The sequence below is a fragment of the Danio rerio genome, chromosome 17, assembly GCF_052040795.2.
Source record: "Danio rerio strain M-AB ecotype USA chromosome 17, GRCz13ab, whole genome shotgun sequence".
Classification (NCBI taxonomy): domain Eukaryota; kingdom Metazoa; phylum Chordata; class Actinopteri; order Cypriniformes; family Danionidae; genus Danio; species Danio rerio.
Genome location: NC_141037.1, coordinates 3,470,436 through 3,495,810, shown reverse-complemented (window position 1 = coordinate 3,495,810; position 25,375 = coordinate 3,470,436). Strand labels below are relative to the sequence as shown.

General features: G+C 38.6%; 1 protein-coding gene across 16 annotated transcripts in view; it reads left to right on the top strand.

The window, feature by feature from the left end:
- ccdc9b (coiled-coil domain containing 9B) overlaps nt 1-25,375 on the top strand; it is an 88,463-nt gene that overhangs the window by 42,139 nt on the left and 20,949 nt on the right. For 9 of the 16 annotated variants that reach the window (XM_087290039.1, XM_087290034.1, XM_087290033.1 and 6 more), the window contains 3 exons: nt 1,259-1,393; nt 11,287-11,343; nt 13,927-14,096. In XM_087290039.1, coding sequence (XP_087146165.1) covers nt 1,259-1,393; nt 11,287-11,343; nt 13,927-14,096 — 362 coding nt within the window. Of the gene's footprint in view, nt 1-1,258; nt 1,394-11,286; nt 11,344-13,926; nt 14,097-20,052; nt 24,161-25,169; nt 25,221-25,375 lie in introns of those variants that run through there. The other 7 variants (XM_087290046.1, XM_087290040.1, XM_087290047.1 and 4 more) reach the window with 2 other exon arrangements.

The following is a 25,375-nucleotide window of genomic DNA, read 5'->3' as shown; positions in this document are numbered from 1 at the left end:
TGTCTCGGTGCATCACGGTGCATTGACGATGCTTTCCATACACAGTGTTATATTTTGGGAGGAGGCTATAACAAGCTGTCTGTATAAACACACAGACACACAGCACCACACTGTCTCTCATTCACACACATACAATAACATAGACAGCAAAAAACAAAGAGGAGTGCAACAAAATAAAAAAAAAACGACAAAAACGGAAAAAGAAGCACTTTTCCGATGGTCCCTTACTGAGAGCTCCGCTCCCAGCGAGCTCTCCCGGCTGAACGCATATTGCGAGGGCTTGCGAGGAGCAGTGGTTGTAATGTCGAGCGAAAAAAAGAAAAAGACAGCTGTGAAACATAACCAGCTTTGTCTTTTTGTTGGAAACACACTTTAGATCTTTTTAGGGTAAGAGGTTTTTGAGTTATTGCCGTCTATAACTGAAAGTGTGTCAGGAATATCGAAAACAAAACCAACTGAACCGCGCTCATTTCTGGCGCCCCCTGGATGTACAGCGCCCTTAGCATTTGCCTAAACTGCCTATGCCATGGGCCGGCCCTGAGTTGGCTTCTGAGTGTTGTAAACACCAGCGTTCACCTCCCTCGCGACAGAGCGCATAGGAGATAAATGACGTCAGTACATAATAACCGGTTATGATTATTACTGAAACGATACCGAATTTTCCGTGTTTGCAACGCGGCGCACCGAAAAAACAATTAATTTTGACACTCCTATAATTAAGCCTTTAAATGTCATTTTAAGCTGAATACTAGTGTCTTGAAGAATATCTAGTCAAATATTACGTGCTGTCATCATGGCAAAGAGAAAAGAAATCAGTTATTAGTAGGCCCACATGGAATCTGCACATGCAGAATTCCGCAGATTTTCCGCAGAATTCCGCAGAATTCCGCAAATTTCTGTAGTTTTTTAGCCCATTTTAAATTCTGTTTATTTACTTGAGTAAATGTGTAAATCTGAATTTATTCAGTTTTTATTCAGTAATTTATTACTTTTTATTTAATATATTAAAGTGTAAGTTATGATACTCCGCTGGATACTCCCAAAATAATTCCGCAGAAATCCGCAGATTTTTACCAAAATTCTTCGCAGAAATAGCAAAAAACGTCCGCAGATTCCGTCTGGCCCTGGTTATTAGAAATGAGAAACTATTATGTTTAGAAATGTGTTGAAGTAAGTTTCTCCCCATTAAACAGAAATTGGGAATGAATATGTAATTGTGCTAATAATTCTGACTTGAATGGCTACAACACTGTTTCAGGGTAAGAAGGTTTTCGGCGAGAGGAAGGACAGAAACCGTCCTGTGAGTCCAGCTAGACTTAAATCCTGTGTTGAAGAAGATCTGGAGTCGAACACACGAGGAAAACAACCTGCCGCTGTAAAGAGACTCACAGAGGTGAGCAGATCTTCTCGTTTGTGTTTGGGACGCCTTTCATTTTGTTTTCAAGCTGTGATGCTGTAAACATATTCACACCAGATGAGTCTGATCATAAGAGATGAGAGTTTGAATATTCATCAGGCTTTTGGCAGGATTTTGTGGGTCTGTTCAACTGTTCTGTTTAATGGCAAAAGTAACATTTACTTTACGGTTTCACCGTTTACAGCTGTATAGTACAGGGTTCACACAAGGTGCCTAAAGTGCTTGAATTTGGCTTAAAAGGGCACCTATGGTGAAAAATCTACTTTTCAAGCTGTTTGGAAAGACATGTGTGTAATTATAGTGTATAGATTGTCATATTGGGGTGATATAAACACACACAGTTTTTTTTCAATTTAACAATATAATAACGGTCGACCAATTAGATCGGTTTTTAGATCGACCGCAACTTGACGTAGGAGTGCGGTCCTCCCGCCCACCAGTATTGATTGACAGGTGCGTCGTCATATCCTCAGTTTGTCGTTTCACGTCCGCCATTTTCAACGTTAGAGTCAAAGCGATGTCACTAGAGGAATACCCTTGCTCTATGTTTAGATGTAAGGCTCATTGGGCTCAACACAAGATCACACTACATGATCGCTCTCTTCGGAATTATTGTTTGTAACTTAGTTTGTTTGTAGGTAATAATAATAATAACACATTTTATTTAAAGGCGCCTTTCTAGCAACTCAAGGACACCGTACAATCAACAAATGCAATAAAAGTACAAGAGAAATAATAAAATATACACAGCAATAGTGCAAATAAAATTAAGTGTTAAAAGTCATCTTGAATAAGTGGGTTTTGAGTCTTGATTTGAATAGTGTGAGGGAGTCAATGTTTCTGATGGCAGGTGGTAATGAGTTTTCAAAACCGCGGAGCAGAGCGGCTGAATGCTCTGTTGCCCATAGTTGAAAGGCGAGAAGAGGGAACAGACAAGTGGAGGGAGGAAGAAGATTGCAGGGTGCGAGAAGGAACAGAAATGTGGATGAGGGCAGACAAATATGGAGGGGCGAGATTTTGGAGAGAACTTACCATGACCACGAAGATCCGCCTGTTTAACTCTAATGTGAAATCAGTATTGTTGTACGGGGTAGAGACCTGGAGGATAACCAAAGCTTCCACCCGAAAAATCCAAACATTCATCAACACCTGTCTCAGAACAGGTAACCAATGAAGCTGCTGCAGGACAGGGGTGATGTGATGAGAAGAAGGGGTTCTGGTGATGATACGAGCAGCTGAGTTCTGGACCAACTGAAGCTTACACAGAGATTTATGAGTGAGACCAAAGAGAAGAGAGTTGCAGTAATCTAAACGAGATGTGACAAGGCTATGAACGAGAACAGCAGTGGCATGAGGTGTAAGAGAAGGGCGGAGACGGTTAATGTTGCGTAGGTGGAAGTAAGCAGACCATGTGATGTTATTGATGTGAGAATCAAAAGATAGGGTGACTCTTCCAGACTCTTAACCTGTTTAGAGGGATAGAGGGAACAGTCGTCAATTTAAGAGAGAAAAGCTGGAGAATGTTGATTTATGTAGGCTTGCAAACTATTGCGTCTACCTTAAACTTTAGCCGTTTGCATTTCTCGAGGTCACAGAAGCTCCCTGTGAGTGTGATCTTAACTAGGTGCAGCTGAAAGTGTGAGCGCCCTTTGCCTCATGTGAGTGTCACTCAATTGGAAATAAAATAACAAACTTGCCTGCAGGTGGCACACCAGAAGTGCCGCTCGGAGACGCGCAGCGCCATGCATTTTAGAAATTTAAACATTGGTTTCTATCAGGATACACACAGTGGCGCTTCAAGTTGCGGCTGTCTGTGGCGCCCAGCCAGGATTCGGGACACTTCATATTTCTGCCGCGCCACAGAGTGTCATCTAAATTGTTTCATTTTAAATAATATGTCTTCAGTCCACCACGGTGACTGAAGCTCTGCACAAGACTTTTTGCCAGCGGAGAAATTAAAATGGTCGTGCCCAACTGAGTCTGGTTCTCTCAAGGTTTTTTTTCTTCACTCCCATCAGGTGAAGTTTTTTTCCCTCTCCGCTGTCGCCACTGCCTCGCATGGTACAGGATTGGTAGAGCTACGCATCGATGAATTTGCTCTTCAGTGTTTGAACTCTCAGTAATGATTTTAAACCACACTGAACTGAGCTAAACTGAACTGAACTTAAACAGTAAAACCTGAACCACACTCTTCCAGTTACTATGACCATTTATGTGAAGCTGCTTTGACACAATCTACATTGTAAAAGCGCTATACAAATAAAGCTGAATTGAATTGAATTGAATAATATGCAAATGTGCGTGCCTGTCGTGCCGTGTCACGGCTCTAAGCAGGTCATCTATGTGCCTCAGTCAAAGTTACTTCAGTGTGGTGGTTCTTAGTCTTGGTGTACAAGCTCGGATTTTTAAACTAGCACACAGTTGGCTGTAAAACTATACAAAGACACAAATGATTGTGTAATCTCTGCTTTGTCTGTGTCCGAGTCATACATGTACGGCTGAATGCTGGTCCTCTCACTCATGTTGCTTCTCTCTGTCTGCCTGTCTGTTGCCAAACACAGAGCGGAGGAGCTCTTAGCTCCGCCCCCTTGTTACATTAGGCGGAAATTTGAAACTAATTATCATGTAAAGCAACACGCCCCTAAAACAGCGAGCTGTGTACACGCCCACAACATGACTCTTTAACACATTGTAATAAAAAAAAAATCTGAACTGTGTTTTGAACTGAACCTACACTGGCACACTCAGAACAACCATAATATTAATATTAAATCATAAAAAAGGGAGAAAACTATGTGCACTTTAAGAAATTTAAGACCTGGAAAATTGGCTTGTTTTTTTGAAAAGTGCTTTAAATTAACAAGGAGAATTTGTATGCATTTTTCACGCTGGAAAAATACAAATGTGTGTGAACTTTTGTGACAATTTAATGCAATAATACCCACACATACTACCGTGATTCCGAAGGGGTGATTTGACTGATATGTAAGGCCACATTGCTAACCATTGAGCCATCGTGCTGCCTTAAAGCATGTATTTAATTGTAAAGAAGCTGTCCTCCGGGCTCCAGTCTTTTACACTTGAGTTGTAGTATTGGATGAGTGTGTTTTGTGTGCTGTTTTTCAGTGCATGTGAATGTGTGCCTGTGTCTGTGTGTGCGTTTGTCTGTGTGTGTGGGTTATACGTATGTGAGTGAGGACAGATGTGTTTTCTCCACCGTCGGGGCTGAACTGTCTCGACAGCAGCTGCTTCTGTCCGCTGAAGTCTGAAAGGCTCTCTATAATGCAGTCTATTGTGAAAGACTCTTTATCATCAGAGCTTTTGTCTGATCGAGTCTCACACACTCTCTCACACGAACTGAATGTGAATGTAGATCCTGAGCCTCCACGCTGTCTGAAAATAAATGGCTTGCTTAGTGTCTTTGTAGATGTTGGAGAGAATTTAGCTAGTATTATTTATATACTGGTGCAGTGTTTATTAACATTTTTAAAGCTTTTAGCATATTTTGAATGCAATATAACTGTAGTACTTTTGACTTTTTATTGTTTTTTGTTTTAGTTTTCTTGTAATTATTTATATAGACAGTGCTCAGAATGAGTTCACTGGCTATAAAACACTTATTGCTTAGTATTTCATTAAATTATTTAGATTAAATACTTGAATGTAAGTTATTTCAGTTAGCTGTTAGTCTATACTTCTAATTTTTATTTAGGTTTGTAATCCAGTTTTTATATATATATATTTTATAGCAGCTTTATTTTAATCACCTCTTTATTTTACAGTTTCAGTGATTTTAGTATTTATTTACAAATCTTTTTTTTTTTTTTTTTTTGGCTTCACATCTAAAACATTTAACCACTTAAACTCTGCGGACGCAGTGCCGGGTCCGTGACGTCATCGACTTTCGCTTTAAGATTTAAAGGGCTAGCATTGCACCAGACCCCCATAAATGGTTTCGCTTGAAATCGTAGAATCTATATTTTATGCACATATGCATCACTTTGGTTTTTATTCTACTGTACAAAAGTTATTTACACTTAAATACACAGTATTTTGGACACCTGAGCTGGGTATTGAACATTGGTTCATTTTAATATTTTTCATATGACACATGTACAAGCTATAGCTCAAATAAAAGCTCTTGCCGGTGCTCATACGGTTCTAGCATTCTTTTTACTGAATTATATTCACACATCAAACAGTTGCTGAATGAATCGCGGTGTTTTCATGGCGCAGAAGTGAAAACAATACATTTATGATCAATAAGCAGCCCCAGATAGCACAGACAGCTGTCATCTCTCACCTTATGCTGTGCGCTTCAGGGCCATTCTCCTCTGTTTTTGAGGTGATGTGCATAAGTAATCCTTTTATATGTCTGACGTGGTCCAAACACAGTGAATTATGTTTGATCAAACAAAAGAATAGTGAAATATGAAAACAATGATCGCTCCCTGTGGCTTGTACAGCACCTCTCATCAGTTGGAATACAATAACTTCTGCATAGATTATGGTGGAGACATTTTTCCTTTTTTTGTCTATGATTACAGACATGTGCAGGAACCACCAACATTAATTACAGCACGCTAGACCACACACAACCTAAAAGAGACACTTTCAAATTTGAGTTTATAAAAAAATACAAAAAGCACCTTTTTTTTTAGGTGTTTATTATAGCAAAGACAACATATACAGATATTTCAAACACTTTCAATAGTGTTTTATAAAAATTTAAAGGGTTTTCTTTAAAATGATACCAAATTTTTGCATTTACACCTCAGCATGTGGATTTGGGAAGCTTTTAAATTTGGGTAGGCGAAATCCAGGCGGAAATCCCAAAATAGCAGCAGAGTTTAACTGGTTAAAATAACTTAAAATAGTTATAATTATACAAATACTGACTATAGCACTGTATCGCATTGGGGTTGTTTGCTACTTTAAAACCAATTTAAATATTATTTTAAACAAACGTCTTTAAGCAATATATTTAATAAAACAAAACAATAAATGCATTGAATGGGGCTTGATTTAATTTGATCTGCTTAGTCGATGGAAAATGTCTGAATATTTACACTTACCGGCCACTTTATTAGGTATATCTTTTTAACTGCTCGATAACACTGATTTCTGATCAGCCAATCACATGGCAGCAGCTCAATGCATTTAGGCATGTAGACATAGTCAAGCTGATCTGCTGCATTTCAAAGTGAGCATCAGAATGGGGAGGAAAGGGGATTTAAGTGACTTTGAACGTGACATGGTTGTTGGTGCCAGACGGGCTGCTCTGAGTATTTCAGAAACTGCTGATCTACTGGGATTTTCACGCACAACCATCTCTAGGGTTTACAGAGAATGGTCTGACAAAGAGGAAATATCCAGTCAGCAGCAGTTCTGTGGGCGCAAATGCCTTGTTGATGCCAGAGGTCAGAGGAGAATGGCCAGTCTGGTTCCAGCTGGTAAAAAGGCAACAGTAACTCAAATAATCACTTGTTACAACTGAGGTCTGCAGAAGAGCATCTCTGAACACACAACACGTCCAACCTTGAGGCTATGCATGGGATGATAACCATTTTCAAGGTATACAGTGGTTTGGAAAAGTCAAACCACTAACATTTTCTGCAATATCGTTCCTAAGGTTTGTGTAGGATTTTTTTTTTCATTTCCGTTTTTTTAATTATTATTATTCTTGTTATTATTAATTTGGACAACAGTATCTCCTGCAGAAAGATATCCAAAGATACCATTTTAAATTGTAAAGAAGTCTCTGTTTTTGACACAAATGAAGACAGCAGAAGTCAATGATTCATTTGAAGTATTTAGCCTGACATGTTTACTGCTTGAAAATATTTAAATGTTTCTCAAAATAAAATTAATTATGTTTACAGGGGAATATTTTATTTATTTTTTTAACCCAGACCTTAAATATATATATATATATATATATTATAGAGCAGTGATCACAATACCGTAAAACCGTGATTTAAAAAAAAAAATGTATCCAAGGTTATCATACCGTCGGAATATTATACCGCCCCATGCCTACTTAAGACAGATGGGCTACAGCAGCAGAAGACCACAGCTGGTGCTACTCTTCTCAGCTAAGAACAGGAAACTGAGGCTACAATTCACACAGACTCACCAAAACTGGACAATAGAAGATTGGAGAAACGTTGCCTGCTCTGATGAGTCTCCATTTCTGCTGCCACATTCAGATGATCGAGTCAGAATTTGGCATCAACAACATGAAAGCATGGATCCATCCTGCCTTGTATCAGCGGTTCAGGCTGGTGGTGGTGTAATGATGTAGGGGAGATTTTCTTAGCACACTTTGGGCTCATTAGTACCAACTGAGCACAGCCACAGCCAAAGTATTGCTGCTGACCATGTCCATCCCTTTATGAGCACAGTGTCTCCATCTTCTGATGGCTACTTCCAGCAGGATAACACACCATGTCATAAAGCCTGAATCATCTCAGACTGGTGTCTTGAACATGACAATGAGTTCACTGTACTCAAATGGCCTCCACAGTCACCAGAGCTCAATCCAATAGAGCAGCTTTGGGATGTGGTGGAACCAGAGTTTGGCATCATGGATGTGCAGCCGACAAATCTGCAGCAACTGAGTGATGCTATCATGTCAATATGGAGCAAAATCTCTGAGGAATATATCCGGTACCTTGTTGAATCTAAGCCAGAATAAGGCAGTTCTGAAGGCAAAAGTTCCACCCCTGTACTACTAAAGTGAACCTAATAAAGTGTATATGAATTATGCATTGATTCTGATTTCATGTAGAAGCGAAGGAGCATTTTCAGAAGTGTTTCTGTGATATTTTGTCTCCTCGAGAAGGTGGCGGACAGCAGATGCTTCAGCAGATGACACACAGATTATAGAAACATCAGTGAGAGTCTAGTATTCACTGAGTCACAGATATCCTGCTGTGTGTGTTCGGATTTTACCCACAGTGCATGAGTGCTGTGGAGATCACAGCAGGTATGCTGTGTCATATAAGTTACCAGGTCTGTTGGGATTATTAAATAACTGTCTATTTGCGGTTATTAAACCCTCATGTGAACTTAAGGGTCAAAAATGACCTAGGCACACTTTTAAGAGCAGAAAAAGTCTTCACAATATTTTCCAGTAAAATGACTTCAGCATAGGGCTGGGCCGATAAACAATATCGTATTATATTGCATTAAAATTTATGTTGATGAAAAGCTGTGGACATTTTCATTCGATATTGATCCTAAGGGCCAATCACACAGCAGAAATATGCAACAACTGGAATCTATTATTGTGTTGCTATTAGAGATTCATCAAAATTTTCGTTATTGAAGATTATTAGCCGATAATAGGTCATGTTGCCTGACCCAGGATGGTTTAGTACACTCGTTTCACTTTCCCCCCAGCAGTATCCGACTTCAGTCATGGTTAAGATGCTCTAACAGTGGAAGCATTAACACCTTCAAAACATATATTGTTATCGTTCAATATAGAAAATTATTATCACGATCACATTTTTTCCCCCAGCTCTACTTCAGCATTGGTAAGAATGTAAAACACCACAAAACACACACACGCACACACTTGACTTTGTGAATTGTGTGGACATTACATTGGTTTTCTATTGCTTTCTACTGTACAAATGGAATTTTTTATCGCCCTTACCCCTAAACCCAACCCTCACAGCACACTGTGTGCAGTTATACTTGTTGAATAACCTCATTCTGTGTGATTTACAGTTGAAGTCAGAATTATTAGCCCCCTTCAAATTTTTTTTCTTCTTTTTCCCAAATGATGTTTAACAGAGCAAGGAAATTTTCACAGTATGTTTGATAATGTTTTTTCTTCTGGTGAAAGTCTTATTTGTTTTATTTCGGCTAGAATACAAGCAGTTTTTAATTTTTAAAAAACATTTTAGGGACAAAATTATTAGCCTCTTTAAGCTAAATTTTTTATCGATAGTCTACAGAACAAACCATCATTATGCAATAACTTGCCTAATTACCCTAACCTGTCTAGTTAACCTTATTAACCTAGTGAAGCCTTTAAATGTCACTTTAAGCTGTATAGAAGTGTCTTGAAGAATATCTAGTCTAATATTATTTACTGTCATCATGACAAAGATAAAATAAATCATTAAGTCATTAACATGAGTTACCAAAACTATTATGTTTAGAAATGTGTTGAAAAAATCTGCTCTCCGTTAAACAGAAATTGGGGAAAAAATAAACAAGCGGTCTAATAATTCAGGGGGGCGAATAATTCTGACATCAACTGTATATGCTTTTGGAGAAATCAGGAATGTTCTCATATTTCACCACCTTCTAGTAATTCCTGTGTCATACCTTTGTAATTATACAGATGTCACAAAAACACACACATGCAGGCACACACGCCCGCAGTCCCGACTGGGCCAGTTGGCATTTCTGTGTGGAGTTTGCATGTTCTCCCCGTGTTGCCGTGGGTTTTTTCTGGGTGCTCCGGTTTCCCCCACAGTCCAAACACATGCTATAGGGCAATCGATGAACTAAATTGGTCGTAGTGTACGAGTGTGTGTGTGTGTGAATGGGTGTTTATGGGTGTTTCCCAGTACTGTTTTTCCGGCTGGAAGGGCATCTGCTGTGTAAAACATATGCTGGAATAGTTGGCGGTTCATTCCGCTGTGGGGACCCCTGATAAATAAGAGACTAAGCCGAAGGAAAATGAAATTTTCTAAACAAATATCATTAAAGCAAGTGATGTGCTACAGATTTTTGTCCACACGAGGGCAGCAAACCCATGCATATCAGTGCAGATTCTCTGTTCACACACATCCTTAGTATTTGTTGTTTGCACTGAAATTCTGACCACTTATTCTTTATCTGCATTGTAGAAAATGTAGTTTGCATTAATAATAATAATGTATCTATGTCTTGATGTATATGCATATACTTTTTAAAAAAAAAAGTCTACTTTTAATGTTTAATTCTTGTTTTGTTATCGCTGTTTTTTATGCTTAAAATTATGTTTAAAAACGAAATGAAAAAAAAACATGATCTTAAGTTAACGTAAAGATAATCTTAAAAGATAATATAGTGACACTTTATTATAAGGTTCTATTTGTTGATGTTTTTACTAACATGAACAAGTCATTATTACTGTATTCATTCGTCTTTGTTAATGTTAGTTTATAAAAATGAATTTAATTCTAGTTAAATTCTAATCATAGCTTGATCCCTTTTGAAGGACATCAAAACAAGATGTATGGGGGGGGGGGGGGGTCTTCCCTTTAAATTGTTAGGAAGTAGCTCACTCCGATCTGGATCTTTAATAACATTAATAATTAAATTAATAGATAACTTATTCATACATTTGACCACCCCTGTAATGATTCATACCATTGTGAATGCATGTTTTCGCCAAAAGATGTTAATTCAGAGGTTTGAAACTGGCGAATGTAGAACAGCGACAGACAGCGTAAGTGTTCACAAAACAAGTTTCTTGTAAAATAGGCATCTGTAGCTGTCTGTAAAACTAGATGTACTGTTTGTATTTTATTATACTCTGGCTCGCATATGAAAGTTAAACAGTAAAACTAAAAATAAGTGCAGTCTTTCATAGTCATCCATTAATAGGTTTAATATCACAGATGCCATTGAGAACCACTCAGTATCCCTCAAAACACTGAAAACATCATAACAAGTTTGACTGATAAATTAGATGTAATCGAATTAAATTTATACATTTGGTTCACTGAGGCTGCGATTATTTAACATATTTTTTTTCCCTGCACTAGTTTCAATAGTAATCTTCAACTATTAAAAAATGTTTTAGTCTTCATCTGTATCTGAGTTTTCAGTACTGATTTCTTTCTCGTGTGTGTTTTATTCAGGTGAACGCAGGAAAACAGGATCAGTGGAGTCCATGTGAAAGATCTTGCAGTGTCCCGGTAAGAGTTCAATTAAATTATACACAGAGTTCTGAACAACATGTTACTAATCATATTATTAGGTTAAGAGGATGAATAATTCATCAGCTTTTAAAGGGCAGGGATGAAATTATGTGTTCCACCCAAGGGTTTAACTTTGGTTTCAGAAGGAGGGTCACAGTGTGGGGGTGGAGAATGATTTAGATTTAAATCCCATTTCCTATATATATATATATATATATATATATATATATATATATATATATATATCACACGAGTAGCAGTGCGATATGGCTGTATATCGGCACTGGTGGGAGGCGTGCGATGGCACGAGGCCGCAGTGCCGGTATACAGCCATATCGCACTGCTACTCGTATGATATTGCGTTTATACAACAGTTTGACGGCATAATTGTGTATATAAAAACAAAATCAAACATGGAGAGTTTCAAAAACCATTTTGTATGTGGAACTACTTTCTTCCATATTGGATTTAAATCATAAGCTGACAGTTTGAGCGTGCATCCTTTAAACTTTAGATCTGTAGTGTCTCTGCTTTTTGCTGGCTGTATGTGGGCGGAGTAATACACAAAGGGTAAAGTGGCTGTAGGAGTTCTGATATTGCAGAATATCGCACGGCTATCAGCCAATCAGATTTGAGAACCAGACAGAACTGTTATATATTATACATATAACATATATATATACATATATATTATATATTATATAACTGTTTTATATATATATATATATATATATATATATATATATATATATATATATATATATATATATAGGGACTATAATAATAATTATAAATAATTTTGTTTGTAATGCGCTTTTGTTAGACCCAAAGCACTACAAAGCAAAAATACTAACAATAACAGAAACAGCAGAACAATAAAAGCTAGAATAATGCAATCTCCAGAGAGAAAATAGGCTCATTAAACCAATTTAATTTTAGTCTTATCTAAAAATGTAAAAAAAAAAAAAAAATGTGTGGATGAATCAGAAAAATGAATATATTTGCAAATTATATAAGAATGTTGATCATTAGTTCATTAATTATCTTTCATGCATATACGACCACCTTTAGTTAATGACAAAAAAAAAAAAAAATATATATATATATATATATATATATATATATATATATATATATATATATATATATATATATATATATATATTTACATTCCTGGTGCTAATTTTCTGCACAGCAAACATTTCTAGCATTAGACTAACACCAACAGATGTAGATCTTTTCTGTCTGACAGAAAATATGATTATGCTGGCTCAGTTTGTTTTGATGGTCCGTTTGTTGAATGTAAGCTACATTGCATCTACATGCCAACTAATTCTTATTACATTATAAGTAGACTGTTAGGTTGGGGTTAGTGTAAGTTGACATGTACTTGCAAAGTTTCTTATAGTCAGTTAAATGTCTGTTAAAGGAGCAGAATCAGCAAATATTAAGCAGACAGTCTACTAATACTCAAATGGACCATCAAAATAAAGTCTTACCTTATTCTAAATTAACAAACTTGCATCTTTTCTCATTCGTGATGCTGTTAAAGTAATCTGCAGCTGTTTTGCTTTTAATTTTAACTGCTAGATCTGTTTATTAGTACTTAATTTAGAGCATGTGAAGTTATTGGATGTGGACGTGCACATTGGCACCTGGTTCCACCAAACTTAAAGAGACAGTTCACCCAAAAATGAAAACATGCTTATAATTTATATTTTCAGGCTCTCTAAGATGTAGGTCATGTTTTTTTTTTATTAAATTTTTGTTTGAAACTGTGATCTTTGCCATTCATATAATGTATGTCAATGGCTACAAGCATTTTGAGTGTCAGAAAACATCATCATTACCTTTAATTCACAGACTTGGCAAACATTCATCAGAAGTTCATATTGAGTGATTCACATTTTAAACTCGTTCACTCGTTCACTCATTCTATTTTTGGTCTAGTCCCTTTATTCATCAAGAGTCGCCACAGCGGAATGAACCGCCAACTTATACAGCATATGTTTTACACAGCAGATGCCCTTCCAGCTGCATCTCATCACTGGGAAACAGTATATATAGTGCATGTATTTGGACTTAGTATTAGCACCCAGGGGAAACCCACGTGAACGGGGAGAACATGCAAACTCCACACAAAAATGCCAACTGACCCAGCTGGGGCTCGAATCAGCGACATTGCTGTAAGGCGACAGCACTAACCATTTTAGACTCAATATTGTCTTTTTTATTAGTTCAATCAAAGCCAGAGCAGAACATTTGTGCATTTTATTGACCCATTCATGAAGAAAGCCACATGCTTTGATTCTAAATGAATGAGCTTTTTTGAAGGAATCATTTGAATGAATGATTTAGTGAATCTGAGTTTAATAATCTCGGTTTTATATCTTCTACATGTGAATTTTGTCACTGTTTTGGTGTGTACTAGCTTATAGATTTCCTAAAAATTAGCTATACCAACATGTAAAAATCTTTATATTCATTTCATGGGAACTTTAAACATCGCTTGGGAACTAACTGAATGATCCAAATTCACAAGAAGCTGATAATTTAGTTTTGTATATGTGTATTTTGTAGTCTACAGAACCGGTGGCTGACCTAAACCTGATGCCGTCTGAGCAGGAGCAGCAGGAGTATCTGCGCTGGAAGAAGGAGCGCGAGGAGATCGACCGCGAGCGTGTGGCCCGTCACAAAAACTCCAAAGGCCAGTGGAGGAGAGCCTGGGACATGGAGAAAACGGAGCTAATGTAAGCCTGACGCCTCTGCGCCTCATTTCTGTTCTCAGAGAAACTAACCCGAGCTGCTTTAGTTTGCATTTTCGCTCGATTTCCTTTTGCTTGTTGGTCTTTGTTGGGTTTTTTTCCTGCATGTTGAACTGCATCTTACATAAATCACTGCTGTTTGAATGGCCTCTGCGTCTGCTGTCTTACTGACTCCTCCATATGCAGAACTCATCTCTTTAAAGAAATACCCGAGTTAGATTTTCAAGCAGGTTTTCTCTTGAAACTTAATCATTACACAGCAGGTCATGTGGTGTTTTTAAAGGGTCACGAAACACCAAAACACATGTTTTGAGCTGTTGACAGTCGTATATGTGTCCCACACTGCTAAAAACACTATTAGGACACCTATACTTCACTAAAAAGTGTAAATTGGTTGTTTTTGCGTTATTTCAAGCAAATTCGTACTTCCGGTTTGAAACGAATTTTTGAAGCTGCGTCACGGTCATGATATAATAGCGTGTATTCCAGCGTGCAGACTGGGCGTCTGTGCCAGAGTGTGTCTTATTACATCTTACAGTGTGCTGCATTAATGCATGAGTAAAGCTTGGTTCAAACCAATCAGCACGCTCTATTGTGCAACTTCATTAATATTCATTACTGTCACAGTGTTTAGACGACACTCACACCATGTTGTACTGGCAAAACAAGCGTGAAGTGTTGCATTTATAGTTTGCTGCAGTTAAGTTTCGTTTTCATTTTCTCTCTGTGAGAGCGCAGACTCACGTGTGGATTAACAGTGTACGCGACACTCGACAACAATAACTTATGTGTCTAAACGCTGATTTATACTTCTGCGTCAAACACCGGCGTATGCTACGGCGCTGACGCATAGCCCTTCGCCGTGGCCATCGCCGTCACTGACGTGCACCTCTCAAAAAATGTAACTAGACGCGTAGCGTAAACTCTGTGATTGGTTGGCTTGGTAGCGCTGACGAGTCTGGGCGGGACAGAGAGCTGCGCGAATGGCGCGACGTCGCGCGAGCGATTGTTTACAAGTGTGGAATCCCGTGAAGGAGCTCCGGATGGAAAGTTTTGTTTTGTGTTTACCTCATAGTTAAAGTTGTTGCACGTCCGCCGGTTCCTGCCTCAAAATGAGCGAGTTTGAGCCACTTGTACATCCCGGAAGTGTTCAGGAAATGCAAAAAAGTAGCGAAGAAACTCGATACAGAGAAACATTTACACCTCACTGCCAACTAGCGTTTCAGAAGTGTTAATGCAGACCAACAGAGACAGCGCGTTGCCTGCGCCGGTCACCTGACGCAGAAGTATAAATAATACTTAAGGAGGGACATTGTTTATCTGAGAGCTGTTCTCATCTGCAAACGCTGAGATCCGGATTCGCTGCTCGTCTCCTCTTAATAAAGACGCGGCTCTAGTTGCTGGTGATTGTCCTGTCTCTACAGATTTGGTAAGTGAGTGACCAGTGCTCTTTGTTTATTCAGTTTGTTCGTATCGAACTAAGTTAACTATTGCACCGAGTGTAAACATGTTAGCACCACAACCAAACTTTAACCTCGTGTAGGGTTTTCACCGCATTTAGTGACTGGAATAACACACGCGGCTTTCTGACGCTACCTGCCGTGTGCATCTAAGTTTCCGGGAAATGCGGAGGGTTTTTTTCTCTCATTCGCCGTGCGGTATCAAACATTGCATGAAAATACACGCTTAGAGCAGCTCCTCGAATCAAATATCTTGTTTGTCGCGAGGGGCATGAATGAATTCCCTGAATGAAAGAGCCAAACTGCAGTTAAAGTCCACCATTTAATAATTTGGCAAATAATTCGACTACAGATGTCCATGTAGGTTAAACACCATCACTTTCTACTGTCTGTGTGTGTGTGTGTGGGTGTGTGTTTTGACTCTGAAACTTGCGCGTGCCAAATAGACATTCCCACACCATCCCACTTTTCTTCCTCCGACACTCCCCCCTGAACAGAGCTGGACACGCCCACTTTTCAGACTTTTTCCAAAGTAGAGGGGTGAAAACACCCTGCTGAAACAAGGGGGTTTCATGGCCCTTTAAAGTCTCCCTCTTGTTGCTTTAAAACTCTAGTGCTTCCCACATACAGACTTTACTTGGGCGGGCCTCCCAGGTATATTAATGGCCTCCTAAGTATATTTAGTGACACATTTTTGCATATTATTATCATCCTTTTACACTTTTCTGCTTCTGCCGGTTATAACCAAACATCTGTAAGGATTAAGTAGTGGAAAATCTTCTCTCGTTCACTTGTTTCATATTTCTCATTCTCCTACAGACAGTCTCGAGTGCTCTGCAGACCTGTAGAGTGCTTTTAGCGTCTGGCCGGGGTTTTTAAAGGGCCATGAATCCCCCCATGTTTCAGCAGGGTGTTTTCACACCCCTAGTTTGGAAAAAGTCAGGAAAGTGCGTGGGTCTAGCTCTGTTTGGGGGTGGGGGTGGAGTGTCTGGGGAGGGAAAGGTGGAAGGATTTAAATGAAAATGGAAGTTCCCTTTTGGGCACGCGCTGATTTTCACCGTGGCAAAACAAACACAGACACAGGGGAGAAAGACAGAGACTGTTGTTAAATGATGGTGGAATGTTTGATACCGCACGTCGTATAAGAGAAAAAAGCCTCTGCATTTCTCTGTTACTCAGATGCACTCGGTAGGTCAGAAAGCCGTGTGTGGGTAGACTATCCTGTCACAAAATGCGGCGAAAATTCAACACGACAGTCAGCAAAAGTTTGCTTACAGTGTTCACGTGTTTACACTTAGAGAGCAGCATTTACAGCAGATCTTTCAATATTATAGTGACATTAACATACTGTAAACTAAGTAACTTAGAAATCATTTTGACCAAGGTTAGTCTTTAAACACTGAAAGAGTACTGCTGACCATGCGAACTATAACTTTGCCATCTGAACGAACAAAGAAAGGGCGCTGATCGCACACTCTTACCGAATCTGTAGAGACAGGACAATCAACACATACTGGAGCCGCGTCTGTTTTTAAAGGAGGTGAGCAGCAAATCTGGATTTCACAATTTCCAGATGAGAAAAGCTCTCGAGGAAAAAATGTTCTGTTCAAACGTATTTCTGTCGAGCGCCGCGTGCACTGATCCACACGTGAGTCCAGCAGTGCTCTAATAGAGGGAAAATGAAAACAAAACATTCACTGCAGCACATTATGAAAGCAACACTGACGACCCGTATCTCCAAACAATTCTTGTTCTCCCGCTTGGCAACACGACGTGTCGTCTCTCTGCCGTCTGAACACTGTTTCAGGTACAGTCTAAGAAAGCTATCATGCATATTAATGAAGTTGCACGGCATGCACGATAGAGCGAGCTGATTGGTTTGAACCGAGCCTTACTCATGCATTAATGCAGCACACTCAGAGACGTAATACGGTACTCCCAGGTACAGACGTCCAGTCTACACGCTGGAATACACGCTAAGATCTCATGGCCGTGACGCAGCTTCAAAAATTAGTTTCAAACCGAAATTTGCTCGAAATAACGCAAAAACAACAAATTTTCACTTTTTTGTGAAATATTTGTGTCCTAATGTTTTTTTTTAGCAGTGTGGGACACATATACGACTGTCAACAGCTCAAAACATGTGTTTTGGTGTTTCGTGACACTTTAAATCTCCTAAAATGTCAGCAATTTGGCTTTTGCTTTTGCTTTCTAAATTTGTTGTTAATTGCACAGTCATCAAAGAAACATTAAATAATATTTTTTTTAATGTAAACGACAGGGACGCACCATTCCCAATGCTTGGATTGAATATTGGGTTAATACCGCTCATTTTTGCTGGATCGGGTATCGGCCAGCTGGTTCCGATCCAAATCTGATCTTGCCCATGTGCTATATTCTGTGTTTATAAGCCACCTAAGCCATGAATGTAGCCTATTATAAGGCAATATAAAGTTGTCATGTAGGCCTACTATATCCCAAATGTTCTGAAGCTATTCTACAGTTTAATGTGAAGCACAGATGAATATTCATGTGGTTAAATTCATGTTCAGTTTAGCGCTTCCTTCCGCTGCTGCGCCTGTCAATCATTCTCCATTAATTCACAAACTGCACGTCGCGTCCATGACAATATGAAAAGCTTTCTCCAAGACTAATTGTTCCTGTTAGTTTAAATAAATGGATAAATGGATTCAGTTTGGCATTAAGTGTAAATAATATAAAAATAAGTAAAATTATTCTCACAATGAGTTTCTGTTCTTTCATCCTTGCGACGGAGTTTGTTCTTCCAAGGGGAATACTTTCAGTGCTGCGAATAGTTTGTAAAGCCTGGCTCATTGTGGTCAAAGGAGTTGATTAAATTAATAAAGGTGAAACTGATGGGCGTAATATGGATTGTCATTACAAGAAAATAATTTAGCCTAATATAGGCTACTCTGAAACTGTCAATATTTTGTGTTTTGGTGCATAACAATGTATATGTATATATATATATATATATATATACACACACATATATATACATACATAAATATATATAAATATATATATATATATATATATATATATGTGTGTGTGTGTGTGTGTGTGTGTGTGTGTGTGTATATATTTATTAATAGTGTTATTTGTTTTAATTAAAATGTTTGCTTTTTTAATTTAGTTTTTTTCTATCGTTTTATTTATTTTAACTTTATTTAATTTTAAAATGTTTTTTTGCTAACCTCTATAATGAAGTTGTGGTTAAAAAGGATATTTCAGCCTTAAATAGCTTGATATCTCATTCTGACAAATGTCACATTACATTCCTGAATGATCTCTGGCCTTTATCTGCACATGCCAGTGAACTGGAATCATGTTTAATGTCACCGAGATTATAAAAGGTCCTTATTTACACTCAAATGACTTTAAAAACGTAAAATATGTCAAACTATTTAAAATGTCATGTTAATCTGCACTACTGAATGAATCTGATCTACACTGAACTAGAACTCAGAATGGAAATAAGTGACTCCTATGAAGAAAGATTGCTGGGAATGTTTATGAATCGTGTCTTCTTTAAAAGTGAAGGATATTTCGGGTCAGATGCCTCTGTTCGCTGAGGTCATGAGACATGGATGACTTCGATATAAGTAATTGAATTAAACAGCACTGGATGATCTTAAAATTAAAGGTCACTCAAAGTGGGCGTATAGCCAGTGTCCGCTGTTTAATTTTATGTGTGCATAATTCACTTTATCTGCATTGATACACGGGCTGGGAATCCTTAAAAATGCTGGAGTTTTAGTCTAATGTTTTCAAGGTTTGAATTGTGGTTCGATTTTTAGATAAAGTGCCTGAAACTGGTTGAAAATCTAATTGTGTTGCATAATAATTTATCTTACTAAATGGGTAGTAATAATTCACTTTAATTCACAGACAAACACGCTTCGGCTAAATTTAAAGCAACTGTATTATGAGTAAGCCCTAATCATGATTCATCACATTGTTTTACTTAATATATGTGTGTACTTAAAATTAGGGATGGACGATAAAATTGGTATCGGTATTTAATGACTGAACACCATTGTCAATATCGATTAAAAAAAGTTTGGTATGAAGCGCTATAGTTTTATTAAAACGTTGCTGCTGAGAAGTAGCTTGGAAGCAGTGCCAATAAGCTTATGGTGTTAGTTTGCCACTTTAATGGAGGCGCATGTTGCACAACGCGCATATGGGAGTGCGCATGCACATGTTGGGCTCTATTTTAATGATCTAGGCGCCAAATCCAAAGCGCAAAAGCATTAAGGGCGTGTTAGAATCCACTTTTGCTATTTTAAGGACGGAAAAATCTGCTTTGCGCTGTGTCGCATTGTCTAACAGTGTTGAGCTTATTTTCTTAATGAGTTATAGGTGTGTTTTGAGAATAAACCAATCAGTCTCATCTCTCATTCCCTTTAAGAGCCCGTTGCGTCGCACCATAGCGCATTTGCTATTTACAGGACAGACTTTAAATGTAAAAACTAAACGCTTCTCTAGCGAGAAAACAGTTAAACAGAGCATCTGCAGCACGAGAATGAGAGATGAGGCTCCTCTTTATTTACTTTCCCTTTCCCTTTCTTTCGTGGAAAAGGAAACGTGTTGTACGCACAGACATTCATTAGCCTATAGATAATTAATTTCGTTTGTTAAGCGCAAAGATTTGTTTCAAAACTATTTCTAAATTCAGTTCTAATTTCCAGCAAATGAATAAATGAACAATAATAACGAAGTGTGCTCAAACAACGGAGTTATATCCTAATATACATGCTGTGCCCTATATGCTGCACATCCTGCATGTTTTAAGCAATGTGTAAGCGAAGCGCACAACTGACGCGCTCTGCGCTGGACTTTAGACCTGCTCTCAGTCTATTTTAGTTCCTCAAAATAGCATTGCTCCAGCAATGAGCCTTAACACATTTGTTATCTAGACCGAAACACCCATTAGTCCACAAAGTGGGGCAAATGGATTTGCTATTTAAACAACGTGGCGGAAAACAGGAAATATGGTCTGTAAATAGCAACACGTCATAGAAACACGTCTTGCGCCTTGTGGCACCGGGTGTATGATAGGGGCAATTGTGTTTCAACTGCAGCCTAGTTGAAAACATCTTAACTTTCCGAATGCTGTGTGCGCATTGTGATTCATGTAAGCAGAACTAACCAATCTGCTTCACACTTTATATGGAATATACACATTTCAGTAATAACGAGAGGGGTCTGCATGCAGACCTGGTGCAGTGCAATCTGAGCTGCATCCAATGCTTTTTAATGTGCTCACCTAACCACCCCCTAACCCTACCCCTGACAGTGACGTCACTCACTCTATTGAGTACATTGCGTCTGACATTGCATCCGCAATCTCAGCTTGCATCTCATATCTCATAAAGACTGTATCCAGATACCATTGGTAATAACGGTCGATTCATTACCTCAGACAAACACAGCGCACCTAAGCGCTGCAGTGCTTTATACTTTTCTCCATGAATTTGTATCAGAGCTGCAGCAGTGATTTGTCCGGTTGTCATCCTCTGAGAAAACGTTTGGTGGTTGCAAACGTTGCGGGCAAGGGAGCGCAAGCGCAAATGAAGGAAACCACCACAGAATAACAACATATGCGAAAATGAGGTTTACTGTATCATTATTATTTACCCTAAAGTTCAGCGTTTACACTTTACCATTAGACACACTTTGTAACATTTTATTTAGTAAGTTTAAAAGTCTCTTTAACATGATGTTTATTTTATTATAAAGAGATCAGATATATTTTTTTACTATTAAAACTATTTGCCTTAGTAATGTTGGATAATTAAAATAAAGTGGTTAAATTCGAATACACCTAAATGTAGGACTGGGCGATAATTCGATGTCGATAATTATCACGATATATAATTTTTTGATAAAACGATAGTGACAGTTCCATAATTGCTCAAAAATATTTACGCACTATGCGTAACGCTGCGCAGGCATTTTGCAGCCTGCCCTTCTGGATTCTGCACATAATTCTGACTTTAATTGTATATTCATTATTTTTTTTTTATCATTAATGAAACCCATATTGATTCTCATAACTCGAACATGCTGTACCACAAACAAGACTTCAGGCCAAATGTTAACAAGTGTCTGTAAGTCTTCAGTGTTGGTCATGTGGGTAAATAATGTTCCCCATGAGCTCTATCCAGTGAACGTGACGCAGGTTATTTTTAGGGTGCTCTGGATGCCTTGCCTTATTTGGCAGGATTTGCAAACACTAAAGATTGTTGAGGGCAGGGAGACGCTTTAAGACTGAACCGTTTTGTGGGAGGTGGAAGACAGAAAAGCACTCTCAATGTTCAGTGCAAGGATTTATTTACTCATTTGTTTTTTATTTTAGTGTATATACAGTAGGGCTGCTGGATTATGGGAAAAATCATAATCACGATTATTTTGGTTGAACGATTATCAGTTGAAGGCAAAATTATTCATCCTCCTGTGAATTTATTTTTATATATAAATATTTCCCAAATGATGTTTAACAGAGTTTTTTTTCACAGTATTTCCTATAATATTTTTTTCTTCTGTAGAAAGGCTTATTTGTTTTGTTTCAGCTAGAATAAAAGCAGGTTTAAATATTTTGAAACCTATTTTAATAGCTCGATATTATTAGCCCCTTTAAGCAATATATATGTTTGATTGTCTGCAGAAGAAACTACTGTTATACAATGACTTGTCTATGTACCCTAGTTAAGCCTTTAAATGTCACTTTAAGCCGAATACTGGTGTCTTGAAAAATATCTAGTAAAATATAATGTAGTCATCATAGCAAAGATAAAAGAAATCAGTTATTAGAAATGAGTTATTAAATCTGTTATGTTTAAACTGCGCTTTAGGCATCTTCACTGTATTTTTAATTTTATTATTGATTAATGATAAAAACAGTCGGCAGCAGCAGGAATACCGCACGCTGTAACTTTAAGAATAGTGCGTTTCTGATATGGTTTCTCTTTCTCGTGTCTTTTGATTCTCAACTTGTTTGTTTATTACACAAATGAGGGTTATTATGAATAATCACTAAACCCCGTGCTCTAACACAAATGTGCATGTATTTGACCATTAAAGCGCTCACATTAAAGGGCCATGACACCCCCCACTTTCGGTTAAAGTCTACTTCAGAACTTTTTCAAAAGATGCATGATTAATGGGCGTGGAGCTCCGCGAACATCGGGCAGGAGTGGGCGTGACCAGCAGGGGAGAAGGGGAGCGAACAACTGTTGATGTTAGTTATAGCTCACAAATTGAGACAAACCGTGAGGAGACGCATGAGTTTATAGTTTACAAAGTTAAAATGCAAAGAAATAAACAGTAATTTAATGCCCTGCTACATTTGTTATTCGTAATTTCATATACAGACAACCACAATTTATATCATTATAAAGATAAGTGTGTTCATGTAAACACTACAAATGAGGACTTCTCCCTCAATCCCCGGGTCTGAATCAGATCTAAATGCAGACTCATTGCAGCAGGTCTCCTGACCTGTCTATTTTAACCATTTGTCCTGCTGATAATCTGGAGGATTTAGGCAAACACAGCAGCACGGCGATGTGTCTAAATGTGAATGAACTCCTGATAAAAGACAGCGTCCGCCATTCTCTAATTCTCGTGCTGCTCTCCCGACTAAAATGCTTGCATCACACACACAGCTTTGCTGTATGATCGGCCCTGACAGGATCGCGGTGAAAAAACATACAACAAACCCCGTGGATCATGGAAACAAACACATTCGAGCCTTCATAAACGGCTACTGCGTGCCCGTGGGTCCGTGTCTCACAGCTTGAGCTTGGCACTGGTCTGGCAGGTCTGCGTCTGCCTTGCCTTCGGAAAGCGCGTGCTGTCGTGCTCTCATGAATAATTAAGCAGCCGGCTCTTCTTATAGGATAAGGAAACTCCGCTATGAATAATAATGAGAAACCAACGTGTCATCATTGCACTTGCAGTTCTGCGCTACGTCGCCGATTTTGATCCGCCCCAAAAATCATTTTAAACCCGGAAGCTGAAATTAGCTGACAAAAGCTCAAAATTATCCAGTTTTCCCCACAATTAAAGCTGACAGGTGCTAACATTGTCTTGACTGATGCTCAACACACACACATCTGTTAATATAAAAAAAAAGTTCTCCAGGGTTCCCTGAACCTTTAAGATCGCGTTAGATGTGTGTGTGCTCTGCTGTCTGAGGCTAAGCGCGGCAGCGCGCGCAAACACACACACACTACCTGTCCGAGGCTAAGCGCGGCACGCACACACACACAACAGCACATGCTCTTTTGCGCTTTTAAAATTATGAATGATGCGCATCGCGTGCTGCAAAAGTTGCATTACAGCACATGCTTTTAGTCATTTTCACGTGGAACTGAGCTTTGCAGAGGCAAAGAGTTTTCACACGTGTACAACTGGAAAGGGGGCGGTACATGATGGAATAATCGTTTATCTCGATTAATGGTTTATCATAATCGTTAAAAGCCAAAATCGAAATTGGATTTTCGATTAATTGCACAGCCCTAATATACAGAAGGACTAATGTCCGTAACCCTGTTAAAGGTTCAGGACACCCTGGAGAACTTTTTTTTGTTTATATTAACAGATGTGTGTGTGTTGAGCATCAGTTAAGACAATGTTAGCACCTGTCAGCTTTAATTGTGGGGAAAACTGGATAATTTTGAGCTTTTGTCAGCTAATTTCAGCTTCCGGGTTTAAAATGATTTTTGGGGCGGATCAAAATCGGCGACGTAGCGCAGTACTGCAAGTGCAATGATGATGCGGCGGTTTCTCATTATTATTCATAGCAGAGTTTTCTTATCCAATGAGAAGAGACGGCTGCTTAATTATTCATGAGACCTGCCAGACCTGCCAGTGTCAAGCCCGAGCTGTGAGATACGTCACGGACCCACGGCACACAGTATTTAGCCGTTCATGAAGGCTCATATGCGTTTGTTTCCATGATCCACGCAGTTTGTTGCATGTTTTCCCCCACGATCTTGTCAGGGCCGATCATACAGCAAAGCTGTGTGTGCTGCTAGCATTTTTGTCGGGAGAGCAGCACGAGAATTAGAAAATGGCGGACGCTGTCTTTCATCAGGAGTTCGTTAACATTCAGACACATCACTGTGCTGCTGTGTTTGCCTAAATCCTCCAGATTACCAGCAGGGTTAATGGTTAAAATAGACAGGTCAGGAGACCTGCTGCACTGAGTCTGCTGGATACGGGGATTGAGGGAGAATCCTCATTTACAGTGTTTACATGAACACACTTATCTTTATAATGATATAAATTGTGGTTATGTGTATATGAAATTACGAATAACAAATGTAGCAGGGCATTAAATCACTGTTCATTTCTTTGCATTTTAACTTTGTAAACTATAAACTCATGCGTCTCCTCACGGTTTGTCTCATTTTGTGAGCTAGCTTCGTTCGCTCACGTTCTCCCCTGCTGGCCACGCCCACTCCTGCCCGATGTTCGCGGAGCTCCGCCCATTAATCATACATCTTTTGACAAAGTTCTGAAGTAGACTTTAACTGAAAGTGGGGGGTGTCATGGCCCTTGAAAGTGCTTCTGGTAAACTGTATGTCGTTATCAAATCGCCACATTTAAAGAGCCCGTATTATGGGTTTTTGAAAATTCCCCTCCATGTAGTGTGTAACAGCTCTAAGTGAAGTGAAGTATCCAGCTAAGGCTTAAATCTGTAAGAATACAGTGTTTAAAACGGTTGATTCATCTATAAAAGAGTCGACTCATAGTGCTTCAAACGAGTCG